The 16,835-nt window shown below is 39.0% G+C and overlaps 2 protein-coding genes across 2 annotated transcripts; one reads left to right on the plus strand and one right to left on the minus strand.

Annotated features, from left to right (window-relative positions):
* Positions 1 to 727: 727 nt before the first annotated feature.
* Positions 728 to 7,620, minus strand: LOC5519441 (protein disulfide isomerase-like 2-2). Its single transcript, XM_001639353.3, has 13 exons — positions 7,489 to 7,620; positions 7,063 to 7,108; positions 5,564 to 5,747; positions 5,080 to 5,135; positions 4,538 to 4,654; positions 3,869 to 3,939; positions 3,644 to 3,693; positions 3,470 to 3,533; positions 3,087 to 3,179; positions 2,658 to 2,711; positions 2,491 to 2,552; positions 1,821 to 1,915; positions 728 to 1,233 (listed from the first exon to the last, which is right to left on the minus strand). Exons 1-13 carry the CDS (start codon positions 7,600 to 7,602, stop codon positions 1,136 to 1,138), a joined length of 1,104 nt encoding a protein of 367 aa, XP_001639403.3. The 5' UTR covers positions 7,603 to 7,620; the 3' UTR covers positions 728 to 1,135.
* LOC5519442 lies at positions 7,604 to 16,728 on the plus strand. Its single transcript, XM_048720635.1, has 3 exons — positions 7,604 to 8,332; positions 10,650 to 14,517; positions 15,358 to 16,728. Exons 1-3 carry the CDS (start codon positions 7,958 to 7,960, stop codon positions 15,588 to 15,590), a joined length of 4,476 nt encoding a protein of 1,491 aa, XP_048576592.1. The 5' UTR covers positions 7,604 to 7,957; the 3' UTR covers positions 15,591 to 16,728.
* The last annotated feature ends 107 nt before the right edge of the window (positions 16,729 to 16,835 follow it).

Genomic DNA, 16,835 nt, shown 5'->3' on the forward strand with positions numbered 1-16,835 from the left:
GGGTTTTGATTAATGAGGTCCAATAGTACCTACTCCTGCTTGACTAACCATGTGAGGACAACCATGCCCTAATTAACATAATTGCTATGTCAGATCAATGGTGGGTTGTTTAGCGTTATAATTAAAATTGCTGATCAAAAGCCTCATTTTTCTGATTAAAAAGAATCCCATTTGACTGATTGGCACACCTTATAATCTCCATTATCATTTAATTCTTGAACTTTTAACTTTGATTGGCTTATGCTCTGAGCTATTACCTCTCTGCTTGACCTCTCGTTTAAGGATGAACGGCCCCACTCGACCAGAAGGTCCGCCCAAAAGATAGACAATCTAGTATCACTGCAAACTAGGACAATATAGAGTATCTAAGAAATTGTCCGCTTTAAGGTTAACAAGACCTAAATGGATATGGGTCTGAATGATGGTGCAAGAGTTATTGGTTACACGCCTAAGCAATTCATGCATGTTTGCCATTTGCTTTGTCTCAATTGGCTTATTATTGCCCTGTCAAGGAGCGGTACGTTGCAACGACAGGTGGCAAAGAAAAATTTAGGAGATTTAGATTTCAGAAAAAAAATCATAGAACACACCAACACTACAACTGACATGAATGAGTAGTGGCTCAGAAATACACAAATACCTGTCATAACTATAGATGCACAAAATGTTCACAGGGCGGATTCAGTGAGAATATGAAAGCCTAAGCCATGGAAAAGTAACTAGAAAATAGTGAACAAGTTTTTTTAATTTCCTTTTACAAACCTTTATAAAAAAAGTATGGACAGTGAGAGTTTTACAAAATAGGGGAAAATGGCACTATTCAAATGCATTTCGCAAATAAAACACTATTTTTAGTTAGAGAAGCTGCAAACAATTGCTGAAGCATTAACTAAGTGAATCTACAATACTAAAAAGGGTCGGTCAACATTTGAAGGACATGATGACATGAAAATCTTCTCAAAGACTTCATAGACGACTTCTAACAATCCTCGAAATTCAAAGTGTATTCTATGTAATTCCATTAAAAAACACACTTGTTTTCCAAGGATGGTTTCTAAAGCATCTGATGGAAAAAGTCAAAGAGAAATGCTCAGATCTTTAGGCTCTTGTGCTCGTCGACTTCACGTTTGCCTCTTTATAGCTCTTCCTTGCTTTCCATTCCTTTAGCGAACTGCGATAGCACGTTCTTACGCATAATGAACTGGTCTTTCTTGCCTGCACTGATTTGCCCCTCTGTTGGGTGAAGGAAAAGGTCATGTAGATTAAAACGTGGGTATTACTCTGTACTTTGCAAACATCTGATTGGTAAGGGCAAGTGGGGTCATATAGACCCAATAAAAAATACTTCGTTGTTATCGGAAAATCTCGGAGTAGCAGTCTCGAGATTGCTACCTACAACAGGGTTGACCTATTTCTTTTGCCCCATGGTTAATTCAATGTTGCACCCCGTGAGCCGATAGAACCAACAATGAACAAGCACTATCTATCATCGAAACCACCATGGCGCCAGCCCAGTATCCAATCATGGGGCTAACAGTACCCAACATTGAAACAACAATGGGGCCAATCCTATATAGCATTAGCTAACAGCCTAACCAACGGTGAACCAGCAATATCCTAAAAACCAGCAACGAATTAACGGTATCCAACATTGGAACAGCCACGGGGCTAATATTATGCGACATTTCACCCATCATGGACCAACAGTATCCAAAAATAAACCAGCACTATCTAACATTGAAACCACCATGGGGCCAAAACTACTTAAACATCAGGGCAACAGTGTCCAACATTGAACCAACAATAGGGCCAGAACTCACCAAGAAGACGTTCAAGTCGGCTGGTCTCTGTCTGGATGAACGAGTCTCCCTTGGACTGCACTCGCTCCATGACTTTCACGTAATAGGTAGCCATCCTAAACCAAACCACAGCATTAGCAAATCAGAAAACCAGGGGGAACTGACAAAGTCTAAATATTCAGATAAAAGAGGATCCTCATTCATATAGAGCTCCACCCTCAAAAAGCATTATGTACAACGGAAAAGGTTTAGGAAGGTTTGACAAGGAAGGGAGGGTGTGTGTTTATTACTTTGGCGCTGTTTTCCCATCAGTGTAACTAGCCTTTGTAATACCGTGAATGATCTAATAAACGCCCCCTAACTAAAGAATACCTCCTATCTAATGAAAGCCCCCCTAAGCTTACAATGAACGCCCCTCTCTAACATTGTTATATTTTCATAGTTTGTAAAAAATGCTCCACTCTAATAAACGCATCCTTTTATTAAATCATTTACGGTAATCTAGGATACTAGAATTCTAGATACTGCAACAGCAAAATGCATCATAGGTTACAAGCACGTTGCCAGGAATTTGAGCAGAAGGGGAGGGGTTGGGTGGGGTGACGTAGGTGTCACTGACCCATTTAGCGGACCATTTTTCTTTGGTTTCTTTTCATAGCTTACAGGGAAACTCAAATCTCTGAATACTTACTTTTGGTCGTCTTGTTTATCCACAGCAGATTTAGCATTGTTATAAACATTATCACGGCCATCCTAAGGAAAAATCATAACATACAGTTTTCTGACATCGCATACAACCAATGTAAACAGATGTATCAAACAACACACAAGAGAAACCATAAAAGCTAGGAAAGCTACCTTGTTCTTCATGAACTCTACTGCAAATCCATCAAAAGCATTGATTCTTCCAGCCTGAAAGGGAAAAAGGTGATTATTACAAATTTGAAATTCAGTTCCCCATCAGCTAAATGGTCATATTTTAGTTAGCCCACAGAGCAAGCCCAAAGGAGATAAACAAACTGGCCAAATCCCAATCATTATAGGGGAAGAAAAGTACAAAAGTCTACAGCCAGCTCTATGTTACCATACACCTTTAAGCTTGTGCAGGCTGTTTGTTTGTATTTCAAATAAGACCCAGCACATGACCATCTCAGAATGAGCTCTGTGCATAATATCATATTTTTTAATGGTTCATTGAGGTGCCTGGCATAGGCAACAAAAGATGCAAATGAGAATAAACACTAGCAACATACTTCTTTAATTCAATCACAGGCTAGTTTCAATTACCTGTTCATTCAGTCCTCCACCAGGTGTCCGTTTGGTTCCACATTTCTCATTCATGAAGTCCACAAATGATTGTTCATCACGTCCACTAGAATACTAACATAAGCAGATTTTAAATACCTGTTTCTTGTCAATATTAATGCAACAAACATGAACCCAAGAAAGAAAACCCCCAGAGTGCCATGCACAGGCCCATGCCAAGGCTTTTTATGGGGGAGAGGGGAGGGGGTGAGAAGCCAAAAAATCATATTGCACCAGCAGAAATGGCTCTCTACTATTAGATTTTCTTTATTTAAAAATGTGCTGTTTTATGTTCTATAATACATAATTCCTAAGTTTGTTAGAGGGTTTGGGGTGCATGCATGCATACATAAGCACTTTCCTACCTCTTCTCCGTCCTTGTTGGTTTTGGAAAAGAACTTGAGGGTGGGGTACCCACTTACTCCATACCTAATGTGCAAATAACAAGAACTGTCTTAAACATTCTTCTAAAAGAGTAAAGGCATGTGCACTTCTTATATGCACTTCTTTTTGTAGGCTTCTGACACATATGTACTCACTTTTGGCCCAGGGCGGAGTGAGCATCGGCATCAACTTTGGCAATAACACACTAAAAATAAAAATTGAGAAAAAAGTCAACAAAATCTAATCCAACCAGATCACAGGCTATTCAATTGCTAGAGGTTTAGGATATTTATGTTTGCAAAGCAGAGCTTATTTTTTTAGGTAAGAATTTCCTCCATCTCTGCAAACTCTAATATGATAATCTATGTTAGCATACTTACATTTGGTTCATTTTTGAAAGCTTCACCAACTTTTTCATAAACTGGAGCAAGATTTTTACAGTGACCACACCCTGTTAAAACAACAGTTAGCACAATCAATGACAATAATTATTATCCAATTAGTGGCTGAAAAAAATATTAATGCAATAAAATGACTGGTATCATCCATACAGTAGATCAGATAAACTTGTGGTAGGATATCAAAAAGCAGGTGAAATGGGTAAACAGTATCAAAGTGCTCGAGTGTACATAAATGTTCTTGCTTACGAGATACTCCATCTTAGTAATTTTTCATTATCTCTGTTGGATGCAAGGTTGGTAACTTCGCATTGCAATGCAATGATTCAAGAATAAGTGTTTGAAATTAAAAGACTAAAAGATAGTAACAAAGAAAAGAAGTGCCTCACAGCCACAGAAGTTTTAACCCTAAGCCAGATTTAGCTTTTTAGGTCTTTCCTAGGCTTCCAAATGTTGCTGTTGTTAGAGAATCAAATTAATTTTTGGTCCACAAGAACTCACGGCACTCTTAAGGAATGTAAACATATAAAACAGCACTGCATAGTTTGTGCTACGTAGAACAAGCATTATTTTAGAAGGAGTCCTCCCCCTTCTCTGAATCGTAAAAGAGTTGAGGTCAACAGCAGTTTGTGCCTTCAGATAGGTACTTACAAGGTGCAAAGAACTCCACCAGAACATTGTTATCAGGGTTCTTGACAATCTTATCAAAATTGGATTCATCAAGATCTGCGACAGCTGATGGGATGACAGGCACTCTGCCTCGAACACCTGGAATAAAAATAGGCCCGTAAAATGTGCATGTAGCTACTGCAGCAAGTATTTACAACTGTAATGCTATCATATATCTCTAGGCTATTTCTTAGTATAATCATACTATAAAAGGAATTGTTTCTATGATTTGTTACAGTGATCTACAATATCCCATAATATTAAAACATCATTTGAAAAAAAAATGTGTGCAAAAAAGGCATTCATCTGGCAGGTAAAATCTTGGTTAAAAAGACTTATTTGACATTCCTTGATTTAAAACTCAAGGCCAAATTTAAGTGTCCTGTTTCTGTGTGTTTGGTGATGCAAAATTATGCATATATACAAAGAAAAAAAGGGAAATATATATATTTTTAAATAATTGGCCAGGTTTGCATGTGAGTCATGACTGACTAACCTTAAGGGAATACTAGGTATATACTTACCAGTTTTTTCTTCAATAAATTTTATAAAGTCATTGATGTCACGCCCACCATTGTATCTGCAAAAAAGTAATAAAGTCACAAAATAGGTTACCTTCTTAGGAGTAGAGCCCAAATTTGCCAATGCTTTTTTAGAACTATAAAACATAGTACAAGGAGAGTGGGGTGAGGATAGCTGGTTCTCATAAATATGCCTCAATTAATAAAAAAAAAATCACTAACTCTTTTAAGAAAACATGAGAGATGTATGTTTCTATTTAGTTAATTTATAAGCATGACCCATTTCCTAAGGAGGTGCTGCTGTTTTTTAGATGGCAAAAACGGGGGTTTGGAACCCCCCTCTCAAAAGATTCTGTCACATGTCCTGGATGATATCCTTTATGTAAGGTGAGCAGATTGCGTATTATTAAGTTGAACTTTTTAAACATAGTACCTGGATCTCCCTGAGTCTTAAATAGTCACAAGTAATATAATCTTGATCACTTACTCTTCTGGAGTGGTGCTTCCTTTAGGAAAATACTTGATGGTAGGAAATCCTTTAACATCAAATCTTGACCCTAAGTCCCGATCCCCATCAGCATCCACCTTGGCAATTATGACGTCACTTGACTGGGTATAGGCTTCACCAAGCTGTTCATAGGTAGGGGCGAGCTGCTTGCAGTGACCACACCCTACAGATATCAAACAATTAACTTGCCTATTTAACACAAGGTTTCGCAATAAATGGGAAAGCTCCTTCCACCCCCGGGCTCAAGAACAATCAGTTATCAATCAGCCGTCAATGAGTCAACATGTCAGGACAATTGCTTTGAGCGCTAAATTCAAATTTCATATTCTAAACCAGAATAAATATAATTCCTAGAGTTGTCTATCTAAATATGTTTCTATCTATCGTACAATAATGCTATACCAAGCTGTGTGTGCTCTAAAATATGAGCATTTTCATCACAGAGCATTCCCTTTTTATAGCGGAACCTCGTGTTCAAAGCACCACGTGAAACACCACACCACACTTTTTTTTAAATATGAGCCAGACCCTGAACTAGAAGCTTCCACTCTTTCCAAATACAATGAGATAAAACCAAAAAAAAAACATTTAAAAAACATTGTCAGAGCAAATGGACCAGATTAAAGGTTACTAATTATTCACAAATATAAAGGTTATAAATGAAGTCCAATGATGCCAGAGCCAAACACTGAAGGCCTAAAATTATTATAATTGATCCCATTGTCCTACATACACAAGATGATCGATTTCATAAAACCTTTCTGACTTAAAACTGCTGTTTGCCAATCTTGATTTGTTGTTTGCACTGTTAATGTTATTTGAAAAAGGTGTATATTTTGATAGGTAATAGCAACTGCTTCGCAACATTCAACTTAGGGAAGGGAGCTCTGTAAAAGATGACCTAAATTGAATTAAAGGTAGATTTACCAATTGATATTTGTTCTGCAAGACAAATCTTAAATATTTAAATAGACAAGCATGCAGTGGTAATCAAGTGAGAACTGCAAAAAGTTTTCATATATCAAGTTTACTGGGAATAAACTGCATAAAACAATAGTTGATAAATAGTAGATGGCAGTTCAGTATTTTCTTTCTCTACAGTTTGCTTTTCTTTAACATCGCCTCTTTTCAAACACACTATATAGATGCCATAACTAACACTACAAACAGCTGCAAAACAGAATATATTTTTTTATGATATGATACTGTTTTTAACTTACTTACTGGTATTAAAAGCTAGAATCTAGAGGAAAAGGTTAGGTAAAAAAAATTACAAAGGTTAGGTAGAATAATATAGTTCAGAGAAAATAAAAATAAAGGCATAAACAATATTAAGTAGTAGCACTACTTCTATCATTTATGCATACTTTCAAGGCATATTGTGTTAATACAGTAAATGGCAGAGTCAAATGTATTAATTTTAAAATATGATAAAAGTTTCCCCAAATTTGATCATGAGCGTATAAAAATAAACTTACATGGGGCATAGAATTCAACAAGAGCAAACTTTTCTCCATTAACTACCTGGAAAGCAAACAAATGAAGTCAGTTATATAATCAAATGGGAAATTCGCGATCCATTAAATTGTAAAGATGAGGTTTATTGTCCGAGCGGGGCCAATCAATAGCGTTGACGTGGAAAGCGCTCTACACACTAAATAAAACTTCGAAGAGAATTTGACAGAAAGTTCAAAACTTGTAAAGACGACATTAACATAATAAACACACAAGTGAGAAAATGCCACAGGGAAATTTCGTGATTTGTTAATAATAAACACAAGCTTTCGGCTTTTTTATGGCTTCCGACTAATGATTAATGACTCCTATGCCGGTTGGAAAATTGATAATAAAGAGAAAACGTCAACCGCTTTCAAATCAATATCCCTGTAAGTGTTGACTAATACCTCATCAAAATTATCCTTGGTGAGATCAATCACTTTTCCTTGGGTTAACGAGGAAATCGAGAAAAGGAGAAAGAGGTTGAAGAGAACAGTGCCGGACGCCATGATGAAATGCATAAAGAAAGAGTCTATGCAATAAACCGCTGGATGAACAGAGCGCTTTCCCGCGCCCAAGCCCATCACAGGAAACCCACCAATGCAAAATCATAGCTTTCCTTTTTCTCATTTCCATTATCTTGAGTCTCTAGCCTATCTTTCAGTGTTCATTTATCTCTCGTAACGATATCTACGAAGTATAATTGATCATATATGTTTTCTTGCTTTTATATGCCCGTATCTAATCGTCCAAGTTACCGTTTTCGCGCCGGAACTCGGCAGGGACTGGAACGAGATGATTGTGGTTGTGACGTCGCTAGGAACATCTCGCACGAATTTGGCAAGCTGAATTGACCGCCAAAATACCTCTAAAATCATGCCATATAACAAAAAATGCTGCATCAAAGGCTGTGGGAGCAGACCAGATAGAGAAAAGGGTATTGCTCTTCATAACTTTCCTCATGGGAACGATTCCTCCGAAGGAAAAGAGTTGCTTTTGCGATGGATTGACTTTGTCCAAGACAGGGACCCTGGCTGGGACACAACTCGAGTAAAAGAAGACGTAATCTGTTCAAAGCATTTTGCTGCCCACGATTTTACATCTATGTTTATGACACTGCCTGGTTTTAATAGGCAATTAAAGCCGACTTTAAAGAGATTCCCACACAGCGGAAAATGTGGTGTTTATCCCAAATTCTATGTCGATGATACTGAAGAAACTGACCGGGGAAATACTGCCACCGACCAACGGGTAAGGAAGTCAACAACGTAAACATAAAAATTATATCCCAAATAATCTTATTTACATGTTAACATGCCCTTGAAAATCGAGAAAAGATACCTCTGTAAATGAACAAATCACCTATTTAACCCATCAAGCGGCACGGCTAAAATACAGGTCGCAGGGTCGCCAGAAACATGAAAAGTGATGGGGGTGCGGATGGGAGGCTCAGTTCCCAGCTGTTGTGGTGTGGTTTTCTGACGAAATCCGACCCTACTCTCTAACAAGCTCTCCATCATTTTGCCAATACAAGGGTGTTATTAACAGGCGCATAGCATGGTCATTTTGACTAGTACACACGGGTATGTATAAGCTCCAAAATAAATGATAGTTGACGATAGTAAATCTAAAGTGCTCAGGCTATCTCACATACATGACAACACAACTCTCATCCACTATCATTCACCATTTGGCCCCTGCCAAGTATCATCAACTATCTTTATCATTTGACTGGAGCTTTAGGCTGAGGTATAAGTGGTCTTGAATCCACCTTTTAGTTCTAAGAAACAAAAAGGTATCTGCTTTTTTTTGTAAATTCAGCTATAGCCAGGGGTCAATGCGTAAATGACTCTATTTTAAATGTAACCCTCCAAAATAAAGATTATTGTATTGTATTATTCTAATACAATAGTGGTTTTCCAAAACCTGTGAAATACCATTTTAATTTATTTACACTTAAACAATTACATTTTGTTGCATGAGATTTTGAAAACCACTATTGGTAAAACCAGACATTTAAACTTCTTGTAAAGCCTAGAAAGAAATCTTTTCTAGCATTATTATGTAATTTCGATTTTCACCTTCCTGTTCGTTTTTAGTTTTTGTTATTGGGATTCAACTATTATTTCCACTGTGGAACCCTAATTTTATAACCTTATTTGTTCACGTTTCTTTTTCTCACAAGATCAGTATGGGTTCTGTGACCATGCTAGAAAAGATTTCTTTCTAGGCTTTACAAGAAGTTCAAATGTCTGGTTTTACCAAAGATTTTAATAGCTCCTTCAAATCTCATTATCTAAAGCATTTTGTTATTGAAATCCTGTTATCCTGAATAATTTTTCTTTTTATCTAAATCCCAAATTTGTATCACAAAGTATCACAAATCATAATTTTTGACTCACTACTAGTTTTTTAAGACCAGCGGTTAACTCAGGGTTATTTTGATGGTTTTGAGTCCTGAATACCTTTCCACACAGGCTAAATTGCATATCCCAAGAGAACATAATAACATAAAGATATAAAAATCTAAATCTCATGCAACATTTCTATCCCAAATCCCACTTGTATTTTTCAGTTCACATATCCGCAAAAAAAAACTGCCTCTTATCTTTATATTATTATAAGATTGGCCTATAGACTTATTAGCCTTGTCCCTTAGGGCCAGCTCAGCTGAATTTTTGGGCACTGACTGCTTTTAAATTAATGAAATTGTACTCCTTTAACCTACTCAATTTTCTCAATTTTCAGACAAATGGTTTCACATAAGCTTATTGTTAATTTTTTTTATGAAACATGTACAGTACTGCATTTGTACTTGTACTCATTATAAAGCAATGATTTGCAATCGTATGAACACATACATATTTCGTTTTTGTTCTCTTGAATGATGTTCTGCACATCACTCGATTACAACTGTTCCACGGGTCTTGAAGGCTGATTAGCATATTGTGCTGCTAGTCAACACTCTAGTTACACCTACCAACCACCTTGACTAGCCCCCCTCACCCACCCCCAAATTGGCAGAATATCAGCAGAGAGAAGCAACACATTTTGTAGTACCTTAGAGTATAAGAATGTTTTAGACAAATTTGAAATAGCCAAGAACTGTGAATGGAGCAGGCTATTGTCCCCTAATTAGATTTTACAGATGACCAAACACTTTCCTGCCATTTTACATTCTTGTGCAAAACCTTTTCTCATCAAGCACCCATTTCTATTAGCTAATCCAAGCAAATATAGTACAGTTATGAAGATTCGCATTTCATTGTGTAGGAGAACCTCATAAAATAATTGTGTAGGGAAAGTAGCCCTGTGTCAATCTGGATCTCTGTACTGTGCTCTTCATAGGCTAGATTAACATATACTGTACAAGATAAATGTTGTAAACATTTTATGAAACAGTGTTCTTGCATCTTGGTTGGTTAGTATGCTATGAGTTATTACTGTAGGTAGCCACGGTAGCACACGTACTGTAGCTTGTTGCCACTGTATTCTATACTTTCCTACCTATGATTCAACAAGGTAAGTCTACCTTAGTGTTGCTAATGTATTTGATTTTTATTTGTAGGGGAAAGCCAAAAGTGCATCAACCTCCACACGTGGCACCTCTGATAAAGAAACTAGTGGGAAAAAGAGATCGCCGTGTTCACAACAAGGCGCAACATCTTCTTCACTTCTAAGGGCCATACGAAGAATTGAAGAGGCCACATCAGCCGAGACAAAAGAAGCACCCGAAAAGACAAAGAAACGGAGTATGTCAAATGTCCTTACAAAGACCAAAACAACAGACGACGTTGGTCCTGTTAGAAAAAAGAAAAAGACCTCAAAATACTTAAATAATAATACAGGCTCTACCACATCCACCAACTCGGTAAAAACCACCCAGGGTAAAAATTCAGTTTCCCCTTGTCATCCCCTTGAGGGTGACAAATTTTCTGAGAATAGAGCAAATGCGCAGCTATCTTCATTTCCTCTATTACAAAACCGGCAGCTGAAAGTTCAGCTAACTCCAGTGGATAGAGGCATTTTAGCCTGTTCAGGTGAAGATAACCAGGCACTAGGTGGGGGTCTAAATGCCTCCCCTACAAAGAGCAAAGGTGAAAGGAGACAAGGGTGTCTCGGAAATAACGAGATCCAAGAAGCGTCTCCTGGGCTTTTACAGTGTCATCAAATTAAAAAGGAACCCCCAGAAGTCGTCGAAAGCCTGCCCTACCAAACACAGTCTTTGGAAAACCTAGCTTGCCAACCGGAATCTGAAAACTCTGGATTCCTTCCTTGTCAAGAGGATGTTGACCGAGCAATAAAGACTGAAACAAGTGTAGATGTGTTGTGTGACTCTTTAGATTCGATCGTAGAGCAAGTTGAGAATGATATTATACAGAAGCGAGTGGAATTGACTGCCAAAAAAGCCAAGAAGCTCCAAGAGACGCTAAGGTCAGAACAGCGCCAAAAGAAAGCAATAGAAAATAAGGCAAGGTTAGAGGAGAGGAAAAAAATACTCGAAAAGGAAAGAATGCTGAAAGAGCAAGAGAGAGAAAGAGAGAGGAGAAAAACTATGAGGATGAAGGAACTAAGAATGCAAGAAAGACAGATTAAAATAGAAACGTTTTATACACAGACGAGAGTCGACCAACTTGAGAGAAAAATTAAAGCAAAGAGACAAGAAAATGAAAGCAGTGCGGCGGAGGTCAATAAACTGGTAGATCAATTACAAAGAGCAGTGATCGCGAGAAAGCCATTGAAAGCGGATTTTCCTAAAGGCATTCTTGCTTCACATGTAAAGCAAGTACTTGAGCATCATTTGGTAAACGAGGCCTCTGGTAAAGGTGGGTTTACTACTGGGAAAGTATCCATTAGTGTTGATTCGCCAACGGACTTGTACCTTGCTCTTGCTAATAGAGGTGTTCAGAAGAAACTAATAGATGGACGGCTCAATGACAAAGATGTTGATATGTTTCCAGCAGTGTCTTTACATTGCTCCGAGCAACAGTCATCCTCAGCAGTTGAAAAATATTCGGCGAACAACAACAGACACATAGCATCCAACCAAAACAGTCGGGAGCTATCAACCGTGAGTTCAACTCAGAACATCGTGGCACCCACACATCTGCACCAGGGTGCCTCACAGAATTTTCAAGGAAGTCGGAATAACACACAAGCAAATGATCTATCTGTGAGTGGAGAACAGAGAGCGTCAGAGTCTCAACAAGATGTATGTAACCAGCGGCGAACAAATGGAAGGTTGACCAGTTCATTAAAGGATTTACAAAAAGCTACTAAAAGCAGTTGTGTTACTTCCTTTTCTAACTTGTCTTCTTCGGAGTATTTGCTACTTTTAAAAGCAAAGGAACCTCAGCTTATAAGGGATTTGGAATCAGAAGAATATACCGAGCAAGAGCTGAAAGTCAGGATACGATCACTGAATAGTGAAATCCGGGATGCTATCGATAGAACAGTTTCGGTTTTAAATGACAATAATTTTAGAGTGGACATTGAAAGAGCACTTGAAGAAGATGAGAATTCTTTTGTCGTTGATATTAAAGTGAAAAGAGGCGTGCATCGAAAGGATACCGAAGAGGTGAACTCCTGGGTAAAGCTGGGTAATTCCCAGCTTTCAACACCTGCCAAAGAACGTGCAGTTACTGCTGAGCAAACTTCCAGCGCTACTGGAACAGGTGCTATCCCTGCTAATATTGGAGAACTAATAAAAACTACCTTAGGTCGTGAAACAGCTGTGGATCGAACTGCTCAAAATGCTGAGGCAACAAATAATCCCACGATTCTCGACGGCATTTGGGTGTGTCCTAGTACAACATCGAGCTCTGATACTCACATGGTTGCTGCTGGTATGGCCGTGGGGGAACCTGGCATTACTGCTCAAGTATCAAAAGCTTCTAATGACACGATAAACACCTCTGAGTCGGCACAAAGTAGAAATGAAGAATCTTTTGCCGATAAAAATGGCATTTCCGATAGCAGGGGTAATGAGAAATTGAATGAAACTGGTAAGATCCTGAAATCGTCAAGAGTTGTTCTTGAGGCTACAGTACAGGTCAGCGGCATGGCTAACCGTAAGAGTACACCACAAGAAACCCAAGACACTCCTAAGAAACTGATCGTCTGTAGTGTGCCTGTTAAAAAGAGAGAAGAGCCTAACGACGTCTCTCCCAACACAACCATAAAACAGGTAAAAATGCTGGCATTTGATGTCATGCCTAACGAGCCGGGCAATGTACCTTTAACGTCTGCAAACCCTAATGAGCAAGTAACAGAAAAAGAGCTTGTAGGTACTGATGTGACGCCTATGGAGCAAGTTAAATTCGATGGTCCTGATGTTACTGCGCCCACTAAACGGGGATTTGATTGTATACATGATGCGCCAACCATTGAAAGTGTTGGACCAATAATGTGCGACGTTGCTGTTGATGCAACTCCGGCTAAGCGAAAAAAGGTATATCTAACGTATGTCGAAAGTCGGCAGACCGATAGTAGTGCAAAGGTGGCATCTGCTGCAAGTACTAAGATGACAGATATTAGTGGAAACCCAAACACTCCAGAAGCTGAGTTTCGAGTAACACCTGAAGAAACATTGCAAGCAAAGCAAACAATAGCTGAAGAAACATTGAAGGAAACAAAAGCTACAACTGAAGAAACATTTCAAGCAAATCAAGCAACAACTGAAGAAAAATTGCAGGCGACAGAAGCGACAACTGAAGAAACATTGGACGAGACACAAGCGTCAACTGAACGAACATTGCAGGCGAAACAAAAAATAACTGAACGAACATTGCAGGCGAAACAAAAAATAACTGAAGGAACATTGCAGGCGAAACAAGCTACAACTGAAGGAACAATGGAGGCAAAGCATGCAACAACTGTAGTAACATTGCAGGCAACACTTGGGCCGACTGAAGAAACACAGCAATTGACACCAGCGACAGCTGACAAAAGCTCGCAGATGTTAATGGAATCAGCCGAAGTAATAAAGCAAACAACACCAGAGTTGACCGAAGCAACATTACAAGCAACTCTAGGATCGTCTGATGAAACATTTGAAAAAGCAACTGAATCACCTAAGGCAACATCGCAAGTAATATCGGAGTCAGTTGAGGCAACATTACCAACAGCAATTCCAGATTCTGCTGAGGCAACATTGAAATCAATGACAGATTATTCAAAGACAGCAGCGCAATCAGAGCTAGAATCTACTGAGGCAAAATTTCAAGCAATGCCAGAATCTTCTAAGGAAGCATTGCAAGCAACACTAAAATCAAATGTTACAGAGAGCTACTCTAAGAAGCCCAAGACAGGTGACAAGAAACTAGTTGTTGGAGAGGTATTTACGGTATTCTACCCTGCGGACACAAAGGAATATGCCAGCCAAACCAACTGGCACGGTGATAACCTAAAAAACACGAGGACTGCTAAACGCCAAGGTCAGCACGAAAACGATGCTTTCATCGATAAAATGGGATGCAGAAGCAAATAGAACGGGGGGGGGGGGGGGGGGGTACAACCATTTGTGTTACCTCTCGGTTATCCCAGACAAAGTCTTGAAGGTCTTTCGTCAATCAAAAGTGTTGAGGCATACACACGTCTGTGTTCAAAATGTCGCCAGAACTGAGCGATTGTTTACAAGCATTATTTAACCTGTTTAAAATGTGAGAAGATAGCTAATGCTTGGGGTTCCGCTTCAATGTCCCCCCCCCCCCCCCCCCCCCCCCCCCCCGACAGTGCTGAATAACGTATGCGCGTGCTCTGGCGAAAACAAGCACAATCGTAGTGTTGAATCGTTCGAGAAAAGGTACGAAAGGCTGACTTCGGTCGCTGTTTTGACTTACTGTACAGCATTAAAACCATACTGTACATAAGATGACAGATTTGTTTGATAATGAGGGAGTCATATAGAAAATTTTAGCCTTAGGTTTGATCTAGTTTTCTTAGCATTCGCCAAAATGTGGCAGTTTGCCCGTAAAAAGCCGCCATTTCAAAACAAAAAGGCTGGTTTAACCGCGCGGTACTGGAACTAGTCTTGCGTTTTTCAGCACTGTCTGTCCCCCGCATTATAGGGATTCGTGTATACTAGGCCCTAACGGTTTAGATTGCCACAGGATTCCCATCACTTTTTTATATCTTTCAAACTCATGGGTCCAAGATAAGTGAAGAGGCCTTGGCACCCTCCCAGAAATAATAATTTCGAATCCCCGGCTCTCGTAAAGCCCTTATATTGTCTGCAACACAGCTCACAGTCCATCTTTTTATCTATTTTCTTTTAGCTCAACGCCAATCTGCCAACATAGAGGTGATTAAGGATCTGAAGAGAACAATCGAGAAGATCAAACGACAAGCCGAGGTTAACGCTAGGACGTACGAAAAGGAAGTCAGGAAGCTGAATATAAAGGTAGAGAAACTGAAAACGGAAAAGAAGAAGAGAAAGGAACTTCGACAGAAGGAAAAAAAGAGGAGAAGGAAGTTGCAAAAAGAGAGAACACAAAGAAAAGATGGATAGAAAGTTAGAAGAAGCGGAAAAATCACTGAAAGGGAAAGGAAAATAAATTATGGGGTGTTCAGTGAATTGGGTGATACGTAGGACCGCATGGCAAATGGTTTACTGATATTTTCATCAAGGTTTCGCCATCAAACTAAACCCGCTTGAATCACACGTTTGAAATCAATTCATCCAACGATATTTTTGAAGGTGAAATAGATACTTTCTACTTCGATGCAAGTCGAACCCGGGAACTTTGCTTTGGATGAGTTTACGTTTACCAGTTTATGCCCCAGAGCCGTAGCAGGCCATGTAAAATTGAAGGGGGGGGGGGGGGGGGGGCACAATACAGAAACATTAGATGTAGATGTTTTATTATTGGTACCATATACATTTTGTTGCATAGGTTATTTCAACCAATACATTTCTATATTTCCTCTCCTTATTATATTTCCTTATTTTCTTTCCTTATACATATACACAGAAAAATGTGCTTTGCAACAGCCTCCCAATCCCCCACACCTGCCACGGGCCCTATGCCAACCTCTTTTGCCCTGGGTACCAGAGCCTCCAGACTTGTCTCGTCCAGTGACGCTCATCCGTCGCCCCATGTTGGCTGAGCATCACAGGACGCGAGAAGTCTGGAGGCTTTGGTACCCAGGGCACACCTTTCATCTCGATGTTCTGTTGTGAGACAGAGCAAAAAAATGGCAAGTTTTCCCAAAATAAATTCTGGTTAACTTCGGTAAGCTTGAATTTTTGCACAGAGGTTCCTTATGTCATGTTAACCAACATATCAAAAAGTGTTTTTCTCTAATGAATTTGTCTTCGAGATATGAGGCTTGAAGTGCAATTTTCAAATGTTCAAAGTGTAAATTCTTCTCGTTTGTAGGGAGAAGTTGGGCTCTGATCAGAAATTAAGCCAACTTTGCTCGCTAATATCTAAATTTCATATCTCCTAAATTTCTCCTAAATTTGGAATTAAGATTTAGGTCATAGAAGTCCTTGTATGCGGAACCTTGAGCTTATATATTAAGAATTGGAAAATTTCATTCCATTTTTTTGCTCTGTTCTGTTGTGATTCATCTCATGTTGTAAAAGGGCTTTTATTTGTTACACATTAAGGTGTGTATTACGGAATAAAAGAGTACTGTCTGAGGCCTGTCTGGGAGTGCGGTTTTCTATCGAGTGCTTACTATCAGTGAAGCACACAAGCCATTCGTTCAATATCGTCTGCACACATAAACAGACGGTAGAAGGACTGAG

The sequence above is a fragment of the Nematostella vectensis genome, chromosome 13 (genome assembly GCF_932526225.1).
Source record: "Nematostella vectensis chromosome 13, jaNemVect1.1, whole genome shotgun sequence".
NCBI lineage: Eukaryota > Metazoa > Cnidaria > Anthozoa > Actiniaria > Edwardsiidae > Nematostella > Nematostella vectensis.